Source organism: Colletotrichum lupini, chromosome 2, assembly GCF_023278565.1.
Source record: "Colletotrichum lupini chromosome 2, complete sequence".
In the NCBI taxonomy this organism is placed as follows: Eukaryota; Fungi; Ascomycota; class Sordariomycetes; order Glomerellales; family Glomerellaceae; genus Colletotrichum; species Colletotrichum lupini.
The window spans coordinates 424,242-450,497 of NC_064675.1; the positions used below are offsets into that span (position 1 = coordinate 424,242).

The following is a 26,256-nucleotide window of genomic DNA, read 5'->3' on the forward strand; positions in this document are numbered from 1 at the left end:
CTTAATTCCGTGCGGTATTTAAAAATTACCTCTTTTTTTATTTATTTTTATAAAGTTAATTAGTACAAATCTCCTATTTTATATAATATTAAAAAGTCGTTTTTTTTACGTAATAAGATACCTTACCGATCTATAATAATAAAATTTAATTACTAATTAGTATTAGTATCCTTATTATAGAGTAGTTAGTTCGAACCGTAATTAATAAAGAGATTAATTAAACTATATAAATATTTACGTAGTAAGTATAAAAAGGAGGTTCTAACCGTAGGTTAGGCTAGCTACGATAATTATAAATAGGGCCCCTAATTGGCCCCTGTGTAGTCGGCTATATGCCGCGGTCGAATTAGACTTCTAATCCGACACTTACTAACATAATTCGCTTCTTAGTCCGCATAGTACGAGGCCTCAAGTCCAGTCGGTCTTCCCTGGCAAGACCTCTTCACGGATCGAGATGGTGCACGTCATGCTGCAAATCGGCGTCTCGTGGCGAACCTTTACTCTGTCACCTCTCTTAGAGCAATGGAGCCCGATGTCGAAGACTGTTTGAGAGTCTTTGTAAAGCAACTTGGAGACTTGAGTCAGACTCAAAATCCCATCGACCTTCAGTTTTGGATGCAGTGTTATGCATTCGATGTTGTCAGTCAAATCACAGTAAGTCTCTCCGTAAACTTGTCTCATTCGTAGTCCTGTCACACATACTCACCCACTCCATATAGCTTGGACAAAGATTTGGATGCCTTGATACAGGAAGCGATTGACTGGGAATCTTCGCTAGTCAACACGTTTACCTCAAGTACTGCGCTATGGTGGGAATAGAACACGAGCTACATGGAACCCTCGACTGGATACTGTCCAAACTCCCACCAGGACAGCTGATGAATGGGGTCAACTTCACTGCCGAGCAGCTGAAAAAGGGCAGAGTCCGGTTTGACATGGAAAAGGGGAGCCCAGACAGGCAAGACTTCATGTCCAAGCTCTTCCGTCTACACCACGAAAATCCCGGAAAGTTCCCAGAAAGCGCGGTCTTTACGACCTGTATGACCAACATTGGAGCTGGCTCTGACACAACTTCGATATCACTGTGCGCTGTTATCTATGACCTTGCGTCCCACCCCAGGGTGCTTCAGAGGGTACCTGACCGACTCTTTATGAGCGGAGAGATACTCTCCGCCTAGCTTGAATGATCTTTCTAATAATCATCACAGCTTCGGGAAGATATCGACGCCAAATTCGCAGAGCTAGACAACCCTGAGTTCATCCCTTTCAAAGACGCCCAAGCTATGAGCTATCTCCAGGCTTGCATCAAGGAGTCACTCAGACTACATCCAGCAACAGGTCTTCCGCTAGCCCGTGTTGTCCCTAAAGGTGGCGTGAATCTTCTTGGCAGAGACTTCAACGAGGGTGTAAGTCCCATTACCACAGCCTTGATGGGCCAAGTTGGTAGATATAACTGACCGAAATGACTGTAGTGCGTTGTAGGCGTGAATACTTGGGTCTTGCACCGGAATAAGGATGTTTTCGGTGCTGATGCCGATGAATACCGCCCTGACAGGTGGTTTAGTCAGGACAAAGAACACATTTCTCTCATGGAATCGAATTGGATACCGGTGAGTCGAATTTTCGCTGAATTTCCCCGGGTCATTACTGATCGATCGTCTCTAGTTCGGGGTAGGTTCTCGTACCTGCATTGGGAAAAACATCAGCTTGCTGGAAATCAACAAGCTTGTGCCCATCTTGGTCAAGACCTTTGACTTCACACCCGTGGAGCCGGAAAGAATCCGGCATGAGAACTACTGGTTGGTTAAACAGGTCGATATGTTATGCAAAGTTTCACCGAGAAGTCCCTAGTAAGGCACATGTAGTTTTTGTGAGGGGCTTCTCATGGGCAAAGAGGACATATATCCACATAGGGCTCAGAGAAAGGAGTTGAACATCAGGCAAGTCATTATATTTTTCTATTTCCTAACTGGTCAGAATATCAACGCCCACTGTGAATCTTGCTGAAATGTCTTGAGTGTGCCTGGTAATTGATTTTGAATTCTCGGTTCATTTTCCTGATAATGCTACAATAGTAGTACAATGATTGCAAAGGAAATCGCAGAAAAGAGCATCCATTGATCTCCAAGAGGTCTGCCATTCCCCCCACTCCCAACACGCTCAATGAGCTTATTCCCAAGATCTGAGATGCTGCTTTGGAAGTCCTCGTAATTTGACGCAGTCCAGTTTGCCCCGCTTGCTCCAGGGACAGCGTCATCACCCGTGAAGGCAATATATAGGACATCATTGTCATCATGTCCTGAGTTGCCATTGATACTATTGCCGTAGCACGCAGTGGCGAGTGATATGGAAGCCTCACCTACCATGGCTTGAGGGCCATCGTCACCATTTGTATCTCCCCAGATTCCGTACAGCTACATAAAATGGGTTAGACTAGGATCTTAAGCAAAATAGAAGTAGCCCTACCAATTTGTCATTGCACACGACAGCGATTACGCTGAGTGGTTTGACGCCATGCTTTTCTGGGCTGAACGTAGGCCAGCCGCTTTTAGTACCTTCATTCCCGAATACAACATAGGTGTGTACCGAGGCGTTGAGGTCTCGTCGCCCAGTCCCATAACTCCTCAGCTGGTCGCGGAATGTCGTCTCAGATTGAGTGTCGGTGGAGCTGCCGCAACGTCCGTCGCCTCCGGCTCGCTCGCCATCGCAGTCCACGTCCATGTTGGCCAACTCGCCATTTTTTCCTTGGAGATATATGATTTTATAATCATCCAGGTAATCTCCGCAGTAGCTGAAGTCTAGTGGATGCATTTTGTGAGCATCTTCGGAGCATTAGCCGGTGAGAGGATGAAGCACGTACCTCCGCTGCCACCCTCACTGCTGTGAAACCCGCTTGCTAACGTATGGTGGCACTTGTTACGCCCGCGGACGAACCCATAGAAGTCTTTCACATTGCTCGGAATATCGCGTGTCAACGCTTGTGTTGCTAGAAACATGAAAAGAAGGAAGACGCCGCCTAATGAGACCATGATGACTTTAATGATGGCCGCCGATGAGCCTGAAGAGAAATGGATGAGGTGAGACGGGATGCTCGGGTCGGGGCAGGGAATCGTGAGCAACGAGTCGCGCTTTGGTCTCCACGTGATCCACGGAGTCCTGCAGCGCCATTCAAAGCACTAGTTGTGCACAGCCCTCATTTTAGACGCTCTGAAATGAACACGAGCACGCTGGGGGCTCTTGGCCAGGTCTCAAGCGTCTTGACCGGGGCTGAGAGAAGCAATGATGGGATGACGCGCGACTGACAGCCAGGCAACAATACTCTGTTGAAAATCGAAGGATTCATGGTTCTCAGCCATGTCTGGTCTGTGTGCGACAGGCGTTCAGCCACCCATGGAAATGAGGCGCAATATGACTGAGACCTAGAATCCGGCCCGCTCCGGATGGCTTTCTGTCATTGTTCAACTCAGGCCCAACTTAATCGGAGCGCTGACAGTGGAGAAAGACAGCGCTTATTTAACCCTAAAATTAAGGTGCCCCCAATGCCTCAAATGGCTTAGTGTCAACGAAAGAAATGGCATCGATGGTTGAGGTCGAATGACATATGCAACTCACCATATCTTGAGCTGCCACCCAGGCAAATCGCGTCTCTCACGTTTTTGGCTCAATCGTCTCGACTCATTATTTTACGAGAATCAGAAACCATCTCACATTGGGGATGGCTGTGCTTCGTTGTGTGAAATATGGCTCGACAGGGCGATTCGAGGGCGAAAGTCCAAAGGTGTTTGAAGGTCTTGTGGTCGCAAAATCCACGGTGTTAATCGTGGCAGCAACCAACGCCATGTATACCCTACGACATCTGTAACACATATGAGAATGAAAAGACTTAGATCTCATCAAAGATAAATTTTTGCACGAAGTATGGCTGCATGAAGCTGCATCATGATTCGGTATCGATACGTCGTCCAAGGTGAAACTGTGAATCTGCTGGCAATTATTATCAGTGAGTCTCGAACAACGAGATCCAGTCAGCTTCCGGACGTTCCATCTTGTGTCACGCTGTCATCAGCTCACATCTGCCTGCTCCAACAAAACGGCCTCTTAGCCTGTGCTGCAAGTCAATGAGATTGGCGTACGTTCGACCGGATTATATCCGGCTTTGATGCACTTCAGTGCAGACAAGAATGCCCTTCCTGTGTTGGTGTTATGGTGGACTTGCTGCTGCCCATACTAGTGCCCGTCATAACTCATGTTGGTTGGAACAAACATCATCAGCAAGCACGATACTCCACTGTCACAGTGCCGCAGACCTGCATTATCCTGCTTGGCCAAGATGAGGGGTAAGTTCACTTGGACACCTGGAGACATAAATGAGCACAGATTGTTGTTCCTCTCTGAGAGAATCTTTTGCCAGCTTATGGTTCAATCTTCATACATCATGGTTGACTCTCAGAGAACCACTGGAGCTGAAGAGAGCGCTGTGGGCAGTGTTCCTTCACCATCTGCCAACAACCTGGAGCCTACTCGTAGCACCGGCCACGACATTGCAATCAATCACGGCCCCATTCTAGAGGCCGAAGCAGAGAACAGTGACGTGAGAAATACCATGAAATTTCTTAGAATGAAGTCGCTGACCCTGCTTCATAGTTAATAGACGACGATGCCTCGGACAGAGCGACAGTAAGCAAGATTTCTCGCTGAAACGTTCTCATATAAAAGTGATCTCCTGACTTGCTGTAGAGTGTGGCATCTTCAAGCACAAGCTTGTCCAGCTCGATTCTTCAGCATCGCTTGGAGAATGGAAGAACTTACCACAAATACAAAGACGGAAGTGAGCAACCATCTTCAAATTGAATCTGCCAGGCATCGAATCCAATTGCAATGGAATTTACTTACAAACCTAGAATATCTTTTCCCCAACGACGAAAGAGAGAACGACAGGCTTGGTTCGTAGCCCGAGGAACAATTGGCAGTCTAGATACTAAAGATATTCGTAGATTTGCAGCATGACCTTTATCTGTTGACGCTGGAATATAAGCTGGGTCTTGCTCCCCCGAACAACGAAAATTCAGGCGTTAAGCGCGTCCTGGACATCGGGACAGGCACGGGACTCTGGGCTATCGAATTCGCCGATGAACATCCTGAAGCTGAGGTGGGCTCAGCTTCTTCCCCTGGCGAGATGATCTTAAACTCAAGTGTTCGCAGGTTCTAGGGGTCGATCTTACTCCGGTACAGACTCAATTGTATGGGTCTGCTGTTTTCTTAGATTATTTCATTCACTAATTGGTTTACAGTGTTCCGCCGAATCTAAAATTTGAAGTTGACGACATTGAACAACCCTGGACATTCAGCCAGCCTTTCGACTACATACACATTCGTGGCATGACCTCTAGTGTCTCTGACTGGCACGCATTCTTCAAGCAAGCATACAAGTATGCGTTTTCCTGTTTCCTCGTTACAATTACCTAACTAATCCTCTGCAGCGGCCTTACTCCCGGTGGTTATATCGAACTATTCGAAGGTCATGCGCGCACACAGTCGGACGATGGGTCGTTGACTCCTAATCACGCATTCTGGCAGTGGGCAGACAAGCTGGACGAGTGCTGCAAGATCCTCGGCCGTCCATTTGTCCACGTTCCGAGTCTTGTTCCTATCCTTGAGCAAGCGGGTTTTGTCGATGTGACCATCGTTCCGTTCAAGTGGCCCATCGGCCCGTGGGCAAAAGATCCATATTACAAAGAACTTGGGGTGTGGGCTCTTGAGAATGCCTCCGAGGGCCTCGAAGCTTGGACAATGGCAGCACTGACTAGGGCGCTCGACTGGAGCAATGCAGAGGTGCAAACTTTTCTGGCTCAAGTCAGGAAGGACCTGAAAGACCGAAGCATCCACCACTACTGTCCTTTGTAAGTCATATCCTCTTCTTCATCTTTCTAGACTCAGGGGTCTTTTCGCCATCTTTTCCCTGCAGATCTGAACTCCAACTTGGTCCATATGCAAGTGTATGATGTTAACATCGAACAGATGGGTGATTTATGGCAAAAAGCCATTGTAAAAGGCTTAGGGATTGAAAATGCTGTCGGGATTTCATTTCAGATCTAGGGCTGTTCTTTCAAAGTACGTATGAACAATCACAATTGATAGTGGTTTCGTGCTCGATCCCTACAAGACTTCGTGAATGGTGTATTAGTTGCCGTATATCACCGTCAGGACCAAGTTTTCATTTGACATGAACCAGAAAGAAGGCGCTAAATCATCGAACACCTATAATTCAAATTGAAAGTGCAATTTGAACCCGGTCGGATATGCAAGTCAGACTAGCGCCAAGCGCTGTTGCTCCGATTTCTCAAGGCATCGCGGCATCGATTCGGGATCAGGCTACCAACCATTTATCCGTGATGCAATGCAGCCCACAGGCCAACAACTCAACCAATGAAGTGAAGCCGCAAATGCAGGCCTCGGAGTGCGACATAGGTAAGACACGACCCATGGGCTTGCAGCTTAATTTGGCAGCTGAGAGCATGGTGTCTAAAGAGAGAGCCTGATCAAAATTCGACGAGAGCCTTATTCCCTGCTCTCCCCAACGATCTGCTTCTGTCCCTCTTTTCCCTTCATCATTTTGTCGATTTTGCTGTCATGTAGATCTCGAAACGGTATGGAAGGGATGAGCACTCCTTCAAATCAACGAACATGGCTGTATTCGATGCAGACCCAGAGGGGTGCGCAATCATTCCACTACTTGCTGATTACCGTATTTTCCACTGAACTAATTCTTTCTAGAATCGCACCAGTTGTGCGACCAGCCGCTGTGCTCGACGATCAAAATGAAACACCGATCGAGTCATCTACGACGACCGCAACATTGCCTGAGATAGCTCCGAACCAGACCGCACATGAGATTGACCGCCGCGATGCGGACCCTGTAGTCCCAGAGCAAAGAGCCGAAAGTTTTCAAGCCCAGCAGTTTGCAGACAAAACCACCTTGTCAGGGTGGTTTCCCCAAATAAGAAGTGACGAAAATAGCAGTTGGCGCATATGGTTTTCACGAAGAAGTCGTGCTCTCATGGTCCAGATTGGGATTATCGGCTTCATCCTGATGACAAATCTCGGTGTGACTATTTTTGCTGTCAAAAGCTACGGAAGCCGCAATGGTGTCGGGTTGATATACGAAGGCGACTGCTCAACCGTGAAAAGGCTTGACCAATGGTTGCATTTGCGCATCAATTTGTTGGGAACAGGCATGCTGTCGGCTTCAAATTATTGCATGCAACTGCAGGCTGCGCCAACACGCGAGAACGTGAATGCTGCTCATGCGAAACACAAGTGGCTGGACATTGGCATTCCTAGCCTTCGAAATCTAAAATATCTCAGCATGTGGAGGCGATGTTCGTGGGCATTGTTGGCCTTGACCTCTATTCCTATTCATCTCATGTAAGAAAGCTCCAGTGCCTTTGCTTTTCGAGACATTCAGTCATCCGCTCACACCTGCAACGTGAAGATACAACTCGGCTGTGTTCCAGTCACTTTCATCTCACAATTACACCGTTGTCGTTGTCAAAGATTCCTTTTTGAACAATGCTTCATGGACCTTGGAAACAGCAGAGGACAATCGAGCCGGCGACTACGGCTGGGAAGACACCCGAGTCAACCCCTCAAACCTAGACTACGAAGAAGTAGTAAGAGCCATACAGAGGAATGCATCCATCTATGAAGAACGCAACATTTCAGCATGTTTCGACTTGTATGACGACTACTTCAATCCCCAAGGAAACGCGATCATTCTAGTCAAGAATGAAACTTTACAGAGCCCGCCAGAGGACAGTCTGCTCATGTATGTTTCCATCGTCCCTCGTTCAGACGACTGGTCCAAGAACATGTGGGCTCTAGGTAATGGCACTGGTCACTTTGCAGCTTTGTCACCACCAAAACCCGTGACTAAATGGTTCCTTGGGCCTCCATATTACGAGGTGTCACGATGTATCGTTCAGCCGCCAGAAGGGCTCAGCGCAAACTGTCGATTCGAATATTCGCCTCCCATCATGTTCACTATTTGCATCATGAACATGATTAAAGCGGCCATCATGCTATCAATATGGGCTCTGAGGAGATGGCAGAATCCCAGAAAGGAAAATCAGGCGAAGGAGGTCTTATACACCTTGGGCGATGCCATAGCCTCTTTCATGCGGGAACCATGCAAGCAAACTGTCGATATGGGACTTGCGACAAAGTACGACTTCTTGACTACACGAACTTTGCGCAACCGTTTTATTAGATCTTCCCCAACGATATTCCAAAAAAGACCTCAGCCGCGGGCTTTTGAAAAGAACCCAAAGCAGTGGAGATCCTCTGCAAGCCTAAGACGTTGGGTCATCATGCTGGCCATGTAGGAACACTGAATTTTTGCTTTCTGATACTGAATTCACTGACTTGCTTTTCCTCAGGTGTCTTCTTGTAATCATAATCGCAGCTGTACTTTTGACAATGTCATTCGTAAGCCTAAGACAAAGAGGTTTCGGTGTAAAGATACCACAGCTGTGGAAGCTAGGCTTTGGAGCCTTGACGCCTTACACCTACTTGGTGATTAATATGCCTCGTACAGACCCAGGAGGGTTGATAGCTAATGTGCTATTGGCCAACTTGCCTCAACTCGTCCTGTCGATCTTGTACATCGTCTACAATACTATGCTGAGCACCTTTTTAGTCCAAAGGGAGTTCAGTCGCATGTGGGATCCGGGCAATAGGAAGCCGTTGAGAGTTTCCGAACCAATAGGGATCCAACGATCAAGTTACTTCATTTCCCTGCCCTTGAGATATGGGATTCCGCTTTATGCTAGCTCGGGCATCATGCATTGGCTGGTGTCACAGAGCCTTTTCTTGGCACGAATTCGAGCCATAACCACAGACGGGAGTGACGATGATGTCAACTCTTTCTCGACATGTGGCTATAGTCCTATAGCTGTGTTTGTCAGTAAGTCGACCTCCATTGCCATTCATTACTCTCGAATGTGCCTGTGGTTTCTGACCTAGAGGCTTAGCATTGCTTGCGGGGCTCCTTCTCGTCATCATTATCATCGGTATGGGGCTGCGACGCTATGATGGCACAATGCCAATGGTGTCGACCAATAGTCTGGCAATAAGTGCTGCTTGTCACGTCCTGCGGGAAGATCAGGATGGCGGCTATCTGCTACCTATTCAGTGGGGAGTTCTCAGTATGACTGGGGGCGTTGGGAAGTGTGCTTTCACTACAGCGGCGGTCAACACGGTCAAGCTCCCAGAGAAAGGCCCAGATCGAGTCTACAAGTGATGGTGTGAGGGTCTTGAGGGCCCTGACTGATCAACTAATAAGCCCCGAATGCGAAGTCAGGGTCCAGGCCTTGAACCCAAATCAAGCTTGTTCTCGATGGGCTGGACTTCACATAATGTAATTTCAAGCTTTAATCAACACCACACTGCCTGAATTTCATACCATTAAGTTCAGCGTGGGCGAACTGTGGTTCAGGCCAGGGGCAAAAAAAAAACAGCATTGCATATCCAACCCAAAGTCACTACTCAATCCCCGTGTCGGAAAGCTGCAAATGTAACCTAGAGTGTAACCAAACTAATACGGAGCATTTAATGAGACAGTTGGCGCATTCAGGGGCTCTAAAGGAGATTGATGATCATACGTCGGGATTCCTCACTCAGGTCAGCTACCAATGGCTGGCGTGTACATCTTGGACGACGTGTAAGTGATGTCGTCGGATGATCTCACACTGCCATACTCGGAGACAAGTTGGGTGAATCATCAACCTACGGGATTCTGCATTCGGTCCGTGCTTAGTTGTTCAGTCATATCCATGCCCGCCGCATTGCAAGGCGGAGTCTAGCTTCAAGTAGCTCTGCTGACACATCGACACTCAGCACAACGAGACTTTATCTGATGAATGGACGAATTTCTCAACAGATGAGGTCCCGCATGAAATATCTGGCAAACTTTCTCCGATGGGATCGCGAAAGTTTGGGCCGGTGGCGTGCTCACGTGCTTAAATCCTAAGCTGCAGACTCCACACCAGCCGAACGCGATGACCAAAGGACCATGACCTCAGCGTGAACTATCGAGGCCTGGATCTCGTGTGGGTTTCTGATGCTGTACGAGGACGAGGGCTGGAAAACTCACATGGTGAGGTTGAGCAACAGGGCCTCCCGTGGTATTCACCGACATGTGCCCAGCTCGTAGGATGCCATCCAGCCGCAACGGGGCTGGGCTGGCATAGTTGGTCACGACCTCATTCTTCCCACATTGCCGCCTCATGCTGCTCGGTCTCGCTTCCTTCCTCTACTGCACTGCCTCGGATGATGAGTCCTACATGAACCTCAATCTCGGTGTCGAGTGTAATCTCTCATACGGAAATGGATTCTGGAGTGCTGGTAGCGCTTGCTGACAACCGAAGTTGCCGGTTGATAGAAAGAGTCTTTCGGGTAATGCAGATCATGGTGTTGACGTCTGCCAAGTCAACTCAAAGTTGACATTCTTGCCTTTGTTTATAGGTGTGGAGGGGCTCGGTGACATTTTGCAGAGCAGTTCGGAGGTCCGAGCCAACTCAATTAGACTGTGAACAGTTTACGCGGCCACCAGTTGAGCTTCGGGACATGAAACAAGCGGGTAGGAATCACGATGTATGTTGAGTGGAGAGCCATTCAACTACTGCGAATCAAGAAAGTTCATGTGGTTTATGCCGCCTACCTACCTCATGGTGTGACTAAGACCTATCGAAATGATCATCGACTTACGAAGCTGCCGGAGGGCGAACCTGCGGCAAAATTTGGTCCCCTCAATTGGCCTGCTTCAGCCTCTCTTGACGATAGTAAGCGGCCTACTCCGCATCTAGACCTGATTAATCGGCATGAAACCGAGCTCTAGCTTTCGGATCCTGAAAATTGGATTGCAAGCGACCCATTGCGAGGGGCCTAGCCTACCGAAAGATCATTTGAGCACTGGATGCTTTACTGTAGATACCTAGAGAGGGCCATACCATGGATTTGAAGACTTGCTAGCTTTTACAGAGCTTTGAACGTACGAGGTGTTCGCTGCTCTTGGGCGGTTCTATGAAAGGCACAAAGGAAGCTTCGGATACTAAATCCCCCTGATTGTCTCTCGGACGTTTGCTTTATGAAGCGCTGTCAACCAAACTGTCAAAAAGCACTGATGCAAATCCTACACTTGGTTCTTGCACCACTGTTCATCTGGATGAAAGCTGATTCCGCGGGTGTCTCACGCCAAGTTTATCAGCGGCTGCAAACCGTGGACGATAACTTGTCTTCCCCTCACATCCGAATGTTCCCCCTACCTTAGATCGGATGGCTGAAGTTGGTGGTCGGCTCTGCTTAGCTATGCACGCAGATAACTCTAATCTTCGGATCTCTTACTCAGAGACTTTTTCTTTGCGTGATTTAAGCCTTTGCAGATCATAGTTTCCTTCCATGGATAGCCTTGGGAAGGGATTGACTTTTGGTACTGAGCGGCTGACTAGACTATCACCACACCTCGCGTTGTCGTCCGCATCTCGCGTTGCCGTATTTGCAACTCACAAGGTGCAAGTTATTCCCGAAGCCGAGTTCAGCTGGGCGCAACTCAGCCGCGGATTACTATGGACAGGAAGTAACTTGGAGACATCGTTCTTATTTTACGCCAACGGCAATTCTCATTCATCTCGAGTATAAGTACGTTGTTCTCGGTTCACCTTGATTGTTTATTCTTCATCGCATCCTCACCTTTAGTGGATTGACTCAAGCATCACTTCAATAACTCAACTTCGAACCTTTTATTTCATTTTTCAAATCTGCAACTATGCATATCCCGTCTTTCAGCCAAACTGCCACTATTGGCATGGCTTTCTATGCCATCGCTGCTGTAGCTGCACCAGTAGCTCAGCCAATCGCCGAGCCTAGGTTCGAGACAGGTGACCTTATCGAAGTAAGTCTGAAGCTATCCTATTGACTCGTGTTCGGAAAGATTCTGACATTTAGATAGCGTTCTCCTGAGGCAGCTGTAAGTACATGTAATTTCTAGGAGAGCACATCGTCCCACTCGCCTTATATCTTGATTGCTATCCCTTCCGGGCATCATTTTCCCTCATAAGTCACTCACTGACTATTTGCAACAATGATAGCCTGATGTTGATTTACCGGTATGACTCCTTCTCAAGAATCAAAGGACTGCCGTGCTGATATCGTAACCCTCAGACCCTACGCGACGCCATCGTCGCTCGCGATGAACCAAGCGAAGGATCCCAACTCGAAGCACGCGACGACAAGAAACAAAACAATCAAGATCAATACCATAATAACAGCAAATGCAAGCGCGGTAAGGGAGGCGGCAGAGACGAGGGTTGCGACTACGGCGACTACGGAGGCTACGGCGGTGGCAAGGGAGGCGGTGGATACGGCGGTGGCGGCTACGGAGGTGGTGGGTACGGTGGTGGTGGATACGGCAACGGAGGCGGCTACGGCAATGGCGGTGGCTACGGCCACGGCAAAGGCGGCCACGGTCTTCAGGGCTCCGACGAGGCAAAGAGCGATCAGAAGGACAACGACCTCGGCAAGCGAGACGGGGCCGGTCTTCCCGGTGAAGATAAGAACAAGGAGGGTGGAGTTGATATCCTAAACAATAAGGGCGGCGGTGGTGGCTACGGAGGATACGGCGGCGGAAAGGGTGGAGGATACGGTGGCGGCGGGTACGGTGGAGGTGGGTATGGTCATGGGGGCGGCGGCTACGGGGGCGGTGGCTACGGCAACGGCGGGTACGGCAACTGCAAGGGTGGATACAAATGCGGCGGAGGGTACGGTGGTGGAGGGTACGGCGGCGGCGGGTACGGCGGTGGAAAGGGAGGCGGATACGGTGGTGGCTATGGTGGCCACGGTCACTAATAGGGAAATGAGAGGGGTCCAGACGATGGCTGAGGTTCATCATCGAAGCTCCTTTGGAATCCCTTTGTCGAGAATGCTTGGGCATCGGCTTTACAAACACTCGGTTTTACTATTCCTGATCACGATGGTCTGGGTTGGAGGAAATTTGGCTGCCAGAAAAGCTTCTATCAGATTATATTCAGTGTATATACTTTAACAAATCTCAGTTCACTTGAATTTCACTCATATCAAATGCCACCTTTGCTCATAGTCTCTAGACATCATTCATTCCTTAGGTCAGTAACAACTAAAGGTTAGACCTAATGCCCTGCTTCTCGGGTTTGGATCCGCAGCATGTTGGGACTGTCGAAAGTTGCGTTGCTTGTTCCCCGAAAGCAAGTTGTAGAACTTACTCGACCAAAATCTCCTCCAACTCCGTTGAGATCTCGTCCCATGTAGACTTCAACATCCTGCCCACGCCAGCCCGTTGAACAACCGGAACAGCCTTTGAATCTTGTCCCTTCGTGCCACTGCGATATATCAACATCACGTTGACAGCCTCCCAAGGCTTTTGGCTGGCATGGCTCGAGAGCTCCTCTCCCGAGAAGCCGTACGCGTCTGAGAGAACAACAAACTCATAGGGACCTCCCAGCTTCTGCCTATAGCTTTTGGGCATCAGGATAGACCCAAGCCATTCGTCCTCGCCTCCTTCCTTCCGGGCGGCAGAGTGCGTGATACCAAAGCGCACAGGGTGTGGTTCCTTGACATCCGGCAGCGAGGGTGGCTTCAGGGCTCCGCTCCTATCGTGAAGAGTGAGCCTGAATTTCCCGACCCTGGTTCGTAGTCGTAAGTAAAAGTCGGGTTTTTCTAACGTCTCTTTTTTGTTCAGCTCAAGAGAGACGCCCCAGCCTGCTGGACGAACCCGATCGAACGGACTCTCGAGGGCAGGCAAGCCGTTCCAGTCGTCAAGGTCGTCAAAGCGAACGGCCCCCGTCCAGCCTGCCCACGACCATGACGGGTAGAGAATAAGTGGAGGATCGGACTTGTACTTGACCACCCTGCTGAGTTCCTGTCGCGGCTGCCACAACAGAGAAAAAGCAAGCAAATCTTTCGCCCAGGTACCCCATACAAAGACCCCTTTGTACTCGGGCACTTTTTCGATGACGTTCAAGATACCCTTGAAACCATTGGCGCGGTCATCTGTGTGACTCATCTCGCGTGATGTGTACTCCGTGACCATGCGATAGTAGAATTCGGGCGAGATGCCTAGGCGATACTGGTGCCGCCGGGTCAGAGTCGGCGGCGCCTCCCCGCGAGACAAGGTGATATTCTGCTGGGAGGCGCTCTGGGTGACATCGTCGCGAAGCATGTTGAAGTCTTCGCTGCAAGTCATCTGGCCGCACTGGAAGTAGACCGTGTTGTCGGTGAAGAAGACGAGCCTACGTGAGAGTAGTCGTTCCTGGTACGTCCAACCTCGCGTGTTCCAGTAAATTTGCTGAACCCCGTCCTCGAAGTCGGGGACGAGAGAGAGAAGTGTGAGGTCGGATGAGTACTCGGCGGTATACTGCTTCTTACTCCTGTCGATTCCAGGACTGCCGTATAGTCGAGCATTCGCATCTTCGCCATTGGCGGAAACAATCGTGAAAGAGGCTCTGCTATAGATAACGTCCATGAGTGCAAGCTGTACCTTATTGTCGTCATCGTTGCCCTTCTGAATGATGCAGAGTGAGTCGATCCACAGATATTGGTGACCGAGAAGGGCAGTCAGCTTGATGGAGTCTTGAATCGTCTTGGGCAGCTTGTCGAAATTGTTGCTTAGTCCGCCAGGCTTGAAGAGTTCGTCAATATTATCAGTTGTGAGTTTGTAGTTCACTGCCCCTCTACCCCAGACGTAACTGAGTGCGACAAATTTAGGAAGATCAGACTTCTGTACGAGGCAATTGTCCTTGAGATCTAAAAGTCGAATGAATGGCTCAATGAGGCCGACCGCGTGCTCATCTTTGCGCCAGCAAAGGATGTGGTGTTTCTCTTCGCAAGTCCGTAACCATGTCTTTAGAAGATCGCCGTCGATAGACCTCTCGTCGATGGATCTTCCCTTGAACATATCGTTCTCGGATTTAGTCGCCAGAGGAACAATATCAAACGGGGCGAAAGCGTCCTCCCATCCCACCATCTCCGGAGCAATCCGTAACCTCAGTGTGTTCATTGTAGGCTTCTCTGTGTCCTTACTGTCGGTCCCCTCAAAGGTCACATCCGGGACCCAACAGCCTAGAACCTCGACGTCGTCTTTGTAGTTGTTCGTAGAGACGGATGAGGCGATCATCTTGCAGAACCTGCAGTAATCACTCCGTTTGATAACGTCTGATAAAGTACCAAAGTGCCAGTCGGGCGGCAGGGCGTGTTTCTGAGGCCTAGCTGCAAAATCGGACTGCGTGAGGTCCATGACGCGGTGTCTTGAGCAGAGATGCAAGCTGGGTTCCTCGGGCGGGAGCTTCACGTCGCGATCCCATGCCCTTGAGGACGATCCTGGCCCCGCTGTGAAGCCATTGCTTGCCGAGTCCCCCAGGTCGAGTCTCATCGTTGGTGTTGCCTGTGGTCACGCAAGAAAGATTCTGTGCGAGCAGCTTCGTGAATAGCAGGACTGGTCGGAGGATATTGGGGAAGAGGGAAGAATCCGAAAGTGCGGGCGCTGACATTGATGAGCATTTCAAGCTGGCAATAACTGAGACCTACCGATTTAGCGCCATGACTGCATCGCGGGGTAATCAACCTATGAGACCGGAACCAGCAGCCCGTAGACCCAAGATGAAGCGCACAAGAACATCAATTATGTCTCTCTACGGGGTTTGGCTTGGATGATCGTCCAACGTATCTCTACACTAAGCTTCAATCAGACTTGTCTTGCTTTCTGGTGGCCAAGCCGTCCCCAAGCGCAGCAGCCAGATCGTCGATCGTCGTCCCTCGTTTCCTCTCCCCAACCTTCTCGGTACCTAGGACGGGATCATCCGCCATGGCCTGATACAACTCCGCCATGCCGCGGAACACATCATTCTCAGCCTCAAAGCCGCCCTCGGCGCGGTGGGTATCGGAGATCTCCTCCATCTCCCGCACCCACCGGTACGACTTTGGCGGCACAAGCGGGACAGACTTTTCAGCAAAATCGAGCAAGCCCGGCGCCGCCTCACTCATCTCGTTGCGCAGCTCATCCACGACACCGAGCTTGGACGCTGTGGTGAATGCCTGAATCGCCAAACCCATGAAGCCCTTGGTCGTCGTCGCGAAGCACATCTTCAACCCGCTCGCTGCGCCGACCTCGGTTGAGATGTGGCGCATGTTCAATGCCTCTGCGAGCTCTGCGCATACTTCGCTGATGGGATACCGTCCGGATGCCGGCATGCTTGGGACGTACCATTGCTCCGCTGCGCTATTGAGCTTGAGATTTGGCGGCCCGCCGATGATGCAGCCATCGACAAAACGGACGGGACTCTTGGCTTCTTTGAACATCTGGCTCATTTGCTTGCAGGTGGCTGGCGAGACGGCATTGAGGTCGATGAAGTAGAGCGGCTTTTCTAGTTTTGTTGTTGCTGCCGCGTCGATGATGCGTCGAGCGATGCTGAGCGCGTCTCGCGGTGGTGCGACGGAGAGGATGAACGGTCGCGACTCAACAAGGTGAACGTCGGAGCTTAGGACCTCAACGTTGGCGCTGCGGGCTCTGGCGATTGTTGCCGGGCTATCATGATGTAAGCCCCTAGCTAACATAAGAAGGCCCTTCTCAGAGTAAGTTCGATTTCATTCTCACCTCCTACCTTGACCATTTGTGGCGACTGAGAAGCCTTTGGAGACAAGCAGTTTGGCGATGCCCATCCCCATGTCTCCGACGGAAAGGATCCCAATCTTTGGGAGTGAGAGCGTCATGGTGAAAAGCGGCACCGAAGCCCTACAATGTATCGAAGTCGATGATTGATTGATAGTGACGCCCTCAAGGATGATTGCGGATTATGCCAAGCTGGTGGGCACTCGCGAGTTTGGTGATGATGATGAATGAGCAGTGTTGCGAGGCGGGCACCCCGCCAACTCTCGCCGATCGTATCAGAGGCGATTGCTAAGCCTGGTGGCTCGGGAATAGTTACCGAGCCACCCAGCTTAGCAATCGCCTCTGATGCGAATCTTCAGCCACATATGGCACCTCAATGTGAGCTTTCTCGCGCTTATTTCTCATTTCTGCTTATGAATGGAGTATCTCCTTGTGGAATTGCCCTAGCAATCCCATTCATCTTACGGTGCTACAACAGGGTGCATTGAGTGATTGTCGTCTATATTCCAAGATCAACATCCTTTAGTCAAGCAACTTCAACTTGCACATAGTCCTAACTAAGTTGAATAACCGATCTCCAGTTCGTCCAGCAACGAATGCCCAAAATGCCAGGATCGCATCTCGGACTCACCACAATCAATTCTTTGGCTCAAACTTCAACCTCAAAAGCCCCTTGGCATTCCTCCACGCAATCCCCTCCCACTCATCCTCACTCACAAGCCCGCTCCCCTTCAGCTTATTCATAAATCCCTTTCCCGCATCATTACCAGCAAACGGATAATCAACACTAAACATGATTCTCTCAACCTTTGTCTCCTGCAAAAGACACGCCATCGGCGCCAGCGAAAACATGCCACTCGTCGTAATCCACACATTCTCGTCCCATACCTCTCTCAGCCCACGCTCTCGCTCCCGACCCCCGGGTGCTGGCCACCTCGCAGACATACCGATGATGCGATCCAGCACGAAGGGGAGCATCTCGCCCATGTGGCCGAGAACGATTTTGAGCTTCGGGAATTTGTCGAATACGCCGGCAGCGAAGAGGCGGAGGAAGTGGAGACCTGTTCGGGAGTGCCAGCCCCACCCCCAGCTCCCCAACGCCTTTACAATCTCGGGGTCGTAGGGGCCGTGGAAGTTGACTTTGGATTCCTCATCGGATGGGAATGTTGGATGGAGGTAAAAGGGTACGTCTAAATCCTGTGCGGTCTGCCAGAGAGAGTAGAAGTCGGGTGTATCGAAGAAGCTGCCGTCGTCGAGGTGGTTTCCCGTGAGTGTGCCTACGAAGCCTAGATTCCGGACGCAGCGCCGGAGCTTAGCGGCGGCCGCGGCAGGTTCGTGCATCGGCAAGACTGCAAAGGCGGCGTACTCAGCCGGATGGTGAATGATCTTGGAATGTAGATCATTATTAATGGCTTTGCAGGTTTCGGAATCGGGATGAATCGGTGAGTGAGAGAGGACCGTCATGGCAACGGAGTTGTCGGCCATATCACGGAGACGTGCCGGGCCAATGTCCCCCAGCTTTTCCACTATGACGGGCCCGAATGTGTCGGGACTTGGGGCCCCGCCTTTCTTGGCGTCGAGGAGGGGAGAAACGTAATGTTCTTCGAGCGCGATGAGGTTTGCCATGTTGATCAATGTTTGAAGATTACAGTACGTGTACCCCCGATGTGTCTGGGTGTGTGGTCGTAAAAGTTACTGCAAGTCTACTGATGCTGCTAGGCTCCACGCCATTTCGTACATGTGCTACACACCCGGTCCTAGTGACGTCTTCACGAGAGGAGAAATGTCGAAACGCAACAAAGCGCTCGGTGTTAGCTGTGGACTAGGTACTCCAGCCGTTTTTGAAGAGCCTCTGCCGTAGCCGACGTAGATCGAACTCAATGCAGAGCGTGGAGTGTACGGAGAGCAGGCCAGCTTATGGGACGAAAGTGTAATTGCCGAGCAAGCACGCCAACTTTGAGACCTAGCTTCAATGTGGTAGTTTCTGACCCGGCGCGGCCCCAAGCTGGCCGCCGACCCCGTAATTGCTTTGAGATCACCAAGCCATGAAAATGACAGGCTTTGGACAGGACTATCGCAGTCCTACACTTTCACTGCAATATTTACACCAACGGACGCGGTTCAATGTCAGACGCTTGAGTTGATCAGTACCAATCACAGTCTTGCTTTAGGATAAAATTCTTTAATTTTCACTGCAACTTTAACTCCTCCAGAGGGGACGTCGACACCGACGCCGACGCCACGGTCTTACTGAGGGCCAATGATAGCATTACTCAGCCCACCCTCGTCTTCACTGCAAATAAAACCGCCCTGAAAGCCGTGACATCCAAATGTTGAGCGACCAAGTTTAGACATCTACACATGAATTTTGGTCGCTGCCACTATCGCCAAATCCACACTGCGCGGTTGGTGGTCGATAGCGCTCGGGTTGTATCCCGCCTCGGCCGACTCTGCCCGCGATCTGTCATTTGACACGGCGTGGAAAGCACGTGGAAATATAGATTGTCGGCCAGCTTCTATGTTGATTCTGCCCAGTGACATGATACCATTGAGGGCAGATGGAATCATACAACAATAATGTCAATGTCCTATCACGTCTAGAACGAACGACATAGGACTCATGCATCTGTTGGCTCCATGTCCGTAAGTAGGTATAAACCGCAACACTGCATTTTTAACCCACCCAGAGGGTGTCCTATGGCCTACGAGTCCAGCAAAACCTTGTAGAGTTGATTGCACAGCAGTTTTAACCACCACTGAGGCAACTACTGATACATGCATCAATCAAAAGTGCAAACTGGAAAGATCGCACAGCTCGGTCAAGTCAAGAGAGTGATTAAGATTCTTCGTTTGCGAATATGAGGCAGTAATGTTGAGCAACAACATCTGTACACATCCCGACGTGCAAGGCATATCGGTTGATCAGACGGGTCGGAAGATCAAAGCCGGCTTCGGATCCGGCTCTCGTATGTTCTATCCGGCATCGAGTGCCGGCAGCGGAAGCAACCTTCGAATCCAGATGAGTCGAGCAGTCTGCAACAGCCAAAGAGGGAAAAGCGAGCGCCGGGTAAATAGAACTGATCGTAAGCCGACACGGAACCGGAACTGCTGTCTACGAAGTCTCATCTCCGAGCATTGAACGGCAAGCCGGCACCACTTCCCGGATGGCATGTAGGCATGGGATGGGGACCCCCGAACGACGATGGTCGCAAGTCGAGCAGAGAAGAGCAAGCCATCAAAGCTCGAATCAGAAAGCAGTGACATGCAGTTTGCTCACTGAATTGACACAGGAAAACGCATTATCTCTGAGCTCTCAGCATCAAATCTCGAGTGTCTCGACGGCCCGCTCCGATCGTGAGAAAAATTCTGCAAATGTTTCCACAAAAAGACGTAATGAAAACTAGGGAGAAGAAATTTTCGAGCTTGGGGATGGGATGAGTTGGGATGGGAGCTTGGGGCAAATATCCTCTCGCCTCGCTAGTCGCTAGAACGCCGCGCCCGCGGTCCATCATCAGACTTGTTGGAGCCGGGCGGAAACGCCAAATGAGGTAGACCAAGGAACGAAATCCTGCGAGTCACCTTTTGTTGCTCGACTTAGCGCGGTCTGGTCTGCTGTATTGTCACACCAAGGCGCGGCGTACAAGGCTTCTTGGGCGTCATAGGGCTGACAACGACAGCAAATAGTACAAGGCCCTCTTGGTGACAACAATGGCGGTCGGCTGCGGGAGACCGCGGTGCTGCAACGTATCACCCACCGGCGGCCGGGGTACACCGATCGTTTGGGGGGACATGTCCGAGCTGGAGGAACGAGAGAGTCAGACTGCCCAGAGTCGAGACAAACTTGGCAAAGACCGACAAGCTCATCAATAGGATCGGTTGGAAGAAGCTTGTTATCTCTAGCTGAAAATGGACAATGGTGGTGAGAAAAATGTTCGAGAAAAATTCTACCCGCCCAGCAGCTGGGCAGAGCTTGCGGGTGCCGTGACTCTGCAGGAATTGGACCATCATGATTGGCCATGCGGAGAGAAAAATCGGAGATTTTCCAGGGAAAAAAAGAGAGGAGGACGAAAAGGGCTCGGTCCAAGCTCGGTGGGAATCGGGTGGCGCGAGGGCGGCGGCGTGGGAGGACTCGCAGACTTTGATCTCTTTGGTGACGGGGCAGCCAGCCATGGGAATAGACACGCTTATGCCGGCCGATCGGACGAACTGCAGGCGGCGGCGAGGGCGTCGACGTGCCGTGCAGCGGAATGGCATGTCATTGCCTGCTTGCTTGCTACAGCTGCTGATCCCCACGCTCCATTTCCCACATCGCTCTTGGTCGACAGGCAAACCCCCTGGACAACGCCGTTGTTACCCGTGGCCGGCCGACTCCCGAATCGCACTACCAGGGCGTGATGGAGCCTTTCAGCGTGAGACCATCGCGTCTCCATCGGCCAACCCGCAACGAGCGAAGCCAAGGAGAGGGTCTCGAGCGAGGCCTTTGTGTGTGTGTGACTGTGTGTACGTGCGAGTCTGTCCAGCCGCCAGCGCGGTCCACTGCTCGAGATTTTTCCAACCATGACCACCGTTACCGGTCGCGATGAGTCGACGCGGAGTGGAACCTGTTGGGTAAGAGAAGGCCCGTATTGTATTTAATCATGTCATGAGCTTTTCGTTCGGAGCGGCACTTCTCCCGTTGTCCCCCCAGGTTTTCGTTTGCACATGCGTCCGGTGATTTCTGGAGAAGCGAATCAACAGGCTTCCTTCGTCCCCTCAATCCTTTCGAGTGTGCTCATTGCTTCTGGCCGCGGTCGACGAGACTTGTCGCTCTAGTCCGTGAACGAAGCGTACCCCGTGCCGACTTCGATTTACCAAGCCAAACATAGCCATCACCATGTTCGGCTCCAAGGAAAAGACTCCTCAGACGAGTGAGGGCGAGGTTACGCCCACCAATGCCTCCAAGACCGATTTGGAGAATGGCGAGACGGGTGGTCTTCAGCGAGACCTCAACAGTCGTCACCTGCAGTTCATTGCCATCGGTATGTCACTTTGATCGAGCTTCGCCTTGTGCAGGGGCCGCAGTTGTTCTGACACATCGTCGCAGGCGGTACTATCGGTACTGGTCTCTTCCTCGGTAGCGGTAAGGCCATCGCGACATCCGGCCCTGTCGGTTGCCTGATCGCCTTCATCTTCATCGGCTCCATCGTCTACTCCGTCATGACGGCGCTTTGCGAGATGGCCACCTACATTCCCGTCCCCGGAGCCTTCACCTCCTATGCCTCCCGGTTCATCGACCCCACTCTCGGCTTCGCCATGGGCTGGATGTACTGGTTCAGCTGGTCCATCACCTTCGCTCTCGAGTTGACTGCTGCTGGTGTCATTATCCAATACTGGAACGACAGCTTGAGTATTGCCATCTTCATCAGTGTCTTCTGGGTCGTCTTCACTGCCCTCAACTTCATGCCCATTCGCATCTTTGGTGAAGTTGAGATGTGGTTTGCTAGCATCAAGGTCGTTACCATTGTCGGTTTCATCATCTTTGCCATTTGCATCAACGCCGGCGTCGGCCAGCAGGGGTACCTGGGCTTCAAGTACTGGGTGAGCCCGGGTGCGTTCAACGAGTCCATTGTTGAGGGTTCCGTTGGCAAGTTCATCGGTTTCTGGTCCGTCCTGATCACCGCCGGTTTCAGTTTCCAGGGCTCCGAGTTGGTCGGTATTGGTGCTGGTGAGACCAAGAACCCCGAGAAGAGCGTCCCCAGTGCCGTCCGCTGGACCTTCTGGGGCATCTTCAGCTTGTTCGTGGCGACCATCTTCTTCGTTGGCATCATTGTGCCGTCCGACAACCCATCGCTTCTGCTCGATTCTCAGGATGCGTCGGCGTCTCCCTTGGTCATTGCTGCCAACTTGGCTGGTGTTAAGGTTCTCCCCGACATCATCAACGCTGTGCTCCTGACCGCCGTTCTCTCCGCCGCCAACTCCAATGTCTACTCTGGCTCCCGCATTCTCGTCTCGCTCGCCAACGAGAGGTGCGCTCCTCAGTTCATGACCTACACCAACAGATTCGGAAGTCCCTACTTCGCAGTTGCCACTACATCTGCCGTCGGTTTGCTCGCGTACATGAACCTGTCGTCCAACGGCGGTGTTGTCTTCGACTGGCTTTTGAACGTCACTGCCGTCGCTGGCTTCATCAGCTGGTCGTGCATCAACATCTGCCATCTGCGCTTCATGGCCGCCCTCAAGGCCCAGAACATCCCACGTAGCAGCCTGCCTTACCTTGCGCCACTGCAACCTTACCTTTCTTGGTACGGTCTGTTCTTTAACGTCCTCATCATTCTGACAAACGGATTCGCCGTCTTCATCGAATGGAGCACCAGTGACTTCTTCACTGCGTACGTCAGTGTCCTCCTGTTTATCGTCCTCTTGGTCGGTCACAAGATCTTTAACCGCACGATGCCCCTGAAGGCCATCGATGCCGATGTTACGAGTGGCACTCTGCGATCGCAATCATGAAAATGACGGAGAACGATATGAATGAGCAAGGACGGAGATCAAAAAGTAATCTGATGTAACATTAGTAGAATAGTTGTAATGATGATACCCATGAGTTCAACAAATGCAGCCTAAAGACAATTCCAAGTGACTGATGAGAAGCTTCGTTCCCAGAAAATCACCAGCCAAGAGGATGCCGGTTTGACTTGGAGGACCCCAGCTAGATCAAGAAACGATGCTGTACAGACCAACAGCACCACCAAGGCCGATGGCAACGCCTCTTCCCAGATTATACAAGCCCCATTGATCCACGAGAGATTTGGCCCCCTCCTCCTCTTCCTGAGTCAGGCCAATGGCCATGATGCCCATGTCCTTGGCTTCCTCGGCTTTCTTGAATAGCTTCTTGTTGATGCTGACCATGAATAAGCCGGTCCAAGGGACCATCGAAAAGCAAAGAGCACCGGCAGCGGCCAGTAGCTTCGACTTGCTGGGGAGGTGGCGCACGGCATAGGCCATGTACCAGTAGCTCAATGCGCAGAAGAGGGTCGGTAGCGGGAAGACCCGACTGGTCCGCTTGAACATGTTGGACCACTGTCGTAGCATGAGGGGAGTGGGCGATTCAAGGAGGCGGGGTACGACAAAGAAGGAGAGGCCCAAGTTCAGGCCAGCGAGGGTTGTATTGAGGAAGACGGTTGACGTCTGGATGTTGCGGAGCGGGTTGGGTTGGGAAGACATGGTGAAAATTGTTGTCTTTGCATGTAGCTCGCTCCGAGTCGGTTCGAGAACTGTTGGCGATAAAGATGCTGACGAGGTTGAAGATGAGAAGATGACATGGAGAAGTTGAGGAGGCTGAGAGCGACAAGGATGGCAGGTTACGCTCGAGCTTGAGGTCAGACCTGGAGGCAGGAGCAAAGTCCGGTCCTGCAGTGCGGGACGCGGGAAGCGGCGGGGTTCTTGCCAAGTGGGGGCAAACAGTTCACTGGCTGCGGGTGGCAGGTGCAGGTCGCTCTGTGGGGAAGACCGGACCTGTCTCCCCACTACCTACCTTACCTTATCCGATCATACCTAGGGTACGTACCTCGTCACCGGCACTGCTCAATGGAAGTTCAATCCAGCTTGACTTTATCTCACTGACTTGAACAGATACATGAAGCAGCAAGCCTGGCTCAGCTGATTATTTCTGATGTTCTTGTCGTATCTAAGATGTTACAAGTGGGCGTACTAGCAAGTGTCCAGAATCTTTATTGATTTGGGGTCAAGTAAAGTAGAGAACCTTACGGAAAGCCATCACAGATGAAAAGTCGGCCAAAGAAAGATTATTTGCCTCTCGTATACAGTTAGATCAGCTTTAACCCAGAGGAACATCAGCTTTGAGTTGAAATTCTATCTTGAAAAGGTTGCGAACTTGCAGTCTTGAGGGCCTGGTACTACAAGAGCAGCCCTGTTCAACAATGCTTTCAGATGAAGAAGAAAGTAATCTATATACACATCGAGACCTCTAGAGACTCGATGAGTAAGATCCATATATGCGATCTGTGCTATTTTTCATGTAATCATGGCATCCAGGCTATTTGCGACAAAGTTTGCCAGCCGTCAAATTGTAGTCCCACTTGTGACTTCCGACTCCCGACCGAACATAGAGGCTGGCTGTGGGACCGTACTTGTCTTTGATCTCAAGCAAGCGGTCATAGTTGCCACCATAAAAGTCCTCTTGGAAGTTGCTGTTGAATGGATTGGCTTCATTGACGTAAGCGCTCGCCCCCGGCGCCCACACAGTGGAATCTCAGTCAGCCCGCTGCGGCCGAGCAGGCGGCTGGAGATGAGACTGATCGGTCCAACGGGACTTGGGAGTGGCGGGGTCGTTGAGATTTTCGACAAGCGAGACTTACATGGAGAGAACGCTCGGCTCCGTGGTAACTATTGAGAGAGTGCCGTTTCTACTCTGCAACATGCGTACTCAAACCGGGTTTAGAAGGGAAGTTAAATCATTCGCCGTGGTATTGTGCCCGAAAAGAAAAAAGCTTTACTCCGATTCCTTGAACGACGCCGCTGGAAAACTTGGCGAAACATTTGACCATTAGAGCCTTCCGTTAATATCATAGAATCTTGCTTATTCTTGATAGTAGTACTACGTCGAGGAAGCTGGGCTACTTTGGAGTTCTATTCGAGGAGGTAGATCGGAACTAGTTGCCGTAGAAAAGATGATGATAGATTTTTGTCACCTAGAGACACATCAGTAGATAGAGTTCAGGCCCGCCCGGAAAACGTGATGTTTAACACGCAATGCAGCTACAACGTTTAGTGGCCTCGGATCTCCCGTCACTTTCCATCCTTCAGTGATGTTGTAGAACCTATGAACGTGCTGAAGACTACCTCATTAGCCCGACAGCGTCCCGTCTATGGGTGTGCCAGCTACTCTCGAAATAGCTGCGAGTGCGCGCCGACAATGCATGCACGATTGATCGAAACCGCTCGATTGCGGCGTGTGGTGTGTGGCACATTTTCATGTTCATTTGTGCCATATCTCATGGACAATTTCAGAGAAGTCGGCTATATCTCGATTGAAAAAAGCAAAACAAGCTTTTTGACAGATTATCAGTATGGCGGCTAGCAGCATAATAAATGTGGCATAGGTGTTGTTCTATTTCTTCGAGAAGTCTGCTGGTGCTGCAGCGGATCTGTTTAAACGAGAGTTTTGCTATTGGGGCAGTACCATTTGGCTATTGGGGCAGTAACCCACTTTTTGGACCAATAAGGGCTTATAGCTATAGAGCCCGGACCACTACCCCACACCCGTACCCGCTATACCTGCCCACGGGCCACCTGGCGTAATTACCTACGGTTACAATTGCCGACGGTCGCAATTGCGCATCGTAATTACATAAGGCAGCTGCGGGCACGTACGGTCGCAGTTACCCACGGTTATGATTACTTATTAAAAAAGATAGTTAAATAGGTAATTAAGTAGGTAATTGCGACCGTAGGCAATTGCGACCGTAGGTAATTGCGACCGTAGGTAATTACGATAGTACGTGCCCGTAGCTGCCTTATGTAATTACGACGCACATCCGCCGGGTAGCCCGTGGGTAGGTGCA

At 50.8% G+C, this 26,256-nt stretch overlaps 11 protein-coding genes across 11 annotated transcripts; 5 read left to right on the forward strand and 6 right to left on the reverse strand.

Annotated features, from left to right (window-relative positions):
* Positions 1–522: 522 nt before the first annotated feature.
* CLUP02_02508 (uncharacterized protein) lies at positions 523–1,851 on the forward strand (the record flags this gene model as incomplete). The annotated part of the gene is made up of 5 exons (XM_049281540.1): positions 523–654; positions 798–1,133; positions 1,209–1,406; positions 1,473–1,610; positions 1,666–1,851. The coding sequence occupies 5 exons, from the start codon at positions 523–525 to the stop codon at positions 1,849–1,851; spliced, it is 990 nt and encodes a 329-aa protein (XP_049138683.1).
* Positions 1,852–1,981: 130 nt separating this feature from the next.
* CLUP02_02509 (fungal chitosanase) lies at positions 1,982–3,840 on the reverse strand (the record flags this gene model as incomplete). Its single annotated transcript, XM_049281541.1, has 6 exons — positions 1,982–2,003; positions 2,071–2,414; positions 2,467–2,798; positions 2,861–3,156; positions 3,219–3,448; positions 3,709–3,840. 6 exons carry the CDS (start codon positions 3,838–3,840, stop codon positions 1,982–1,984), a joined length of 1,356 nt encoding a protein of 451 aa, XP_049138684.1.
* Positions 3,841–3,939: 99 nt separating this feature from the next.
* Positions 3,940–10,582, forward strand: CLUP02_02510 (uncharacterized protein; the record flags this gene model as incomplete). Its single annotated transcript, XM_049281542.1, has 28 exons — positions 3,940–4,105; positions 4,176–4,206; positions 4,273–4,591; positions 4,645–4,677; positions 4,738–4,828; positions 4,902–4,943; positions 4,995–5,149; positions 5,203–5,240; positions 5,292–5,429; positions 5,481–5,900; positions 6,019–6,045; positions 6,139–6,168; positions 6,233–6,276; positions 6,346–6,518; positions 6,637–6,713; positions 6,775–7,425; positions 7,493–8,377; positions 8,436–8,962; positions 9,030–9,294; positions 9,355–9,415; positions 9,499–9,571; positions 9,632–9,718; positions 9,762–9,802; positions 9,895–9,999; positions 10,066–10,206; positions 10,248–10,395; positions 10,439–10,495; positions 10,551–10,582. The coding sequence occupies 28 exons, from the start codon at positions 3,940–3,942 to the stop codon at positions 10,580–10,582; spliced, it is 4,857 nt and encodes a 1,618-aa protein (XP_049138685.1).
* Positions 10,583–11,821: 1,239 nt separating this feature from the next.
* On the forward strand, positions 11,822–12,900 carry CLUP02_02511 (uncharacterized protein; the record flags this gene model as incomplete). Its single annotated transcript, XM_049281543.1, has 4 exons — positions 11,822–11,947; positions 12,005–12,022; positions 12,144–12,161; positions 12,217–12,900. The coding sequence occupies 4 exons, from the start codon at positions 11,822–11,824 to the stop codon at positions 12,898–12,900; spliced, it is 846 nt and encodes a 281-aa protein (XP_049138686.1).
* A 299-nt stretch (positions 12,901–13,199) lies between these two features.
* Positions 13,200–17,178, reverse strand: CLUP02_02512 (uncharacterized protein; the record flags this gene model as incomplete). The annotated part of the gene is made up of 8 exons (XM_049281544.1): positions 13,200–13,242; positions 13,293–15,469; positions 15,522–15,568; positions 15,650–15,714; positions 15,776–16,609; positions 16,679–16,773; positions 16,821–17,046; positions 17,159–17,178. The coding sequence occupies 8 exons, from the start codon at positions 17,176–17,178 to the stop codon at positions 13,200–13,202; spliced, it is 3,507 nt and encodes a 1,168-aa protein (XP_049138687.1).
* A 151-nt stretch (positions 17,179–17,329) lies between these two features.
* Positions 17,330–18,319, reverse strand: CLUP02_02513 (2-Hydroxy-4-oxobutane-1; the record flags this gene model as incomplete). The annotated part of the gene is made up of 1 exon (XM_049281545.1): positions 17,330–18,319. One exon carries the CDS (start codon positions 18,317–18,319, stop codon positions 17,330–17,332), a length of 990 nt encoding a protein of 329 aa, XP_049138688.1.
* Positions 18,320–18,358: 39 nt separating this feature from the next.
* CLUP02_02514 (uncharacterized protein) lies at positions 18,359–19,308 on the forward strand (the record flags this gene model as incomplete). The annotated part of the gene is made up of 7 exons (XM_049281546.1): positions 18,359–18,372; positions 18,413–18,519; positions 18,580–18,623; positions 18,675–18,840; positions 18,909–19,025; positions 19,114–19,182; positions 19,247–19,308. The coding sequence occupies 7 exons, from the start codon at positions 18,359–18,361 to the stop codon at positions 19,306–19,308; spliced, it is 579 nt and encodes a 192-aa protein (XP_049138689.1).
* Positions 19,309–19,992: 684 nt separating this feature from the next.
* Positions 19,993–21,332, reverse strand: CLUP02_02515 (uncharacterized protein; the record flags this gene model as incomplete). Its single annotated transcript, XM_049281547.1, has 5 exons — positions 19,993–20,261; positions 20,320–20,388; positions 20,449–20,838; positions 20,901–21,187; positions 21,265–21,332. 5 exons carry the CDS (start codon positions 21,330–21,332, stop codon positions 19,993–19,995), a joined length of 1,083 nt encoding a protein of 360 aa, XP_049138690.1.
* A 62-nt stretch (positions 21,333–21,394) lies between these two features.
* Positions 21,395–23,182, forward strand: CLUP02_02516 (amino acid permease; the record flags this gene model as incomplete). Its single annotated transcript, XM_049281548.1, has 3 exons — positions 21,395–21,482; positions 21,559–21,711; positions 21,777–23,182. The coding sequence occupies 3 exons, from the start codon at positions 21,395–21,397 to the stop codon at positions 23,180–23,182; spliced, it is 1,647 nt and encodes a 548-aa protein (XP_049138691.1).
* A 204-nt stretch (positions 23,183–23,386) lies between these two features.
* Positions 23,387–23,896, reverse strand: CLUP02_02517 (uncharacterized protein; the record flags this gene model as incomplete). The annotated part of the gene is made up of 1 exon (XM_049281549.1): positions 23,387–23,896. The coding sequence occupies one exon, from the start codon at positions 23,894–23,896 to the stop codon at positions 23,387–23,389; it is 510 nt and encodes a 169-aa protein (XP_049138692.1).
* An 858-nt stretch (positions 23,897–24,754) lies between these two features.
* CLUP02_02518 (uncharacterized protein) lies at positions 24,755–24,904 on the reverse strand (the record flags this gene model as incomplete). The annotated part of the gene is made up of 1 exon (XM_049281550.1): positions 24,755–24,904. One exon carries the CDS (start codon positions 24,902–24,904, stop codon positions 24,755–24,757), a length of 150 nt encoding a protein of 49 aa, XP_049138693.1.
* Between the last annotated feature and the right edge of the window lie 1,352 nt (positions 24,905–26,256).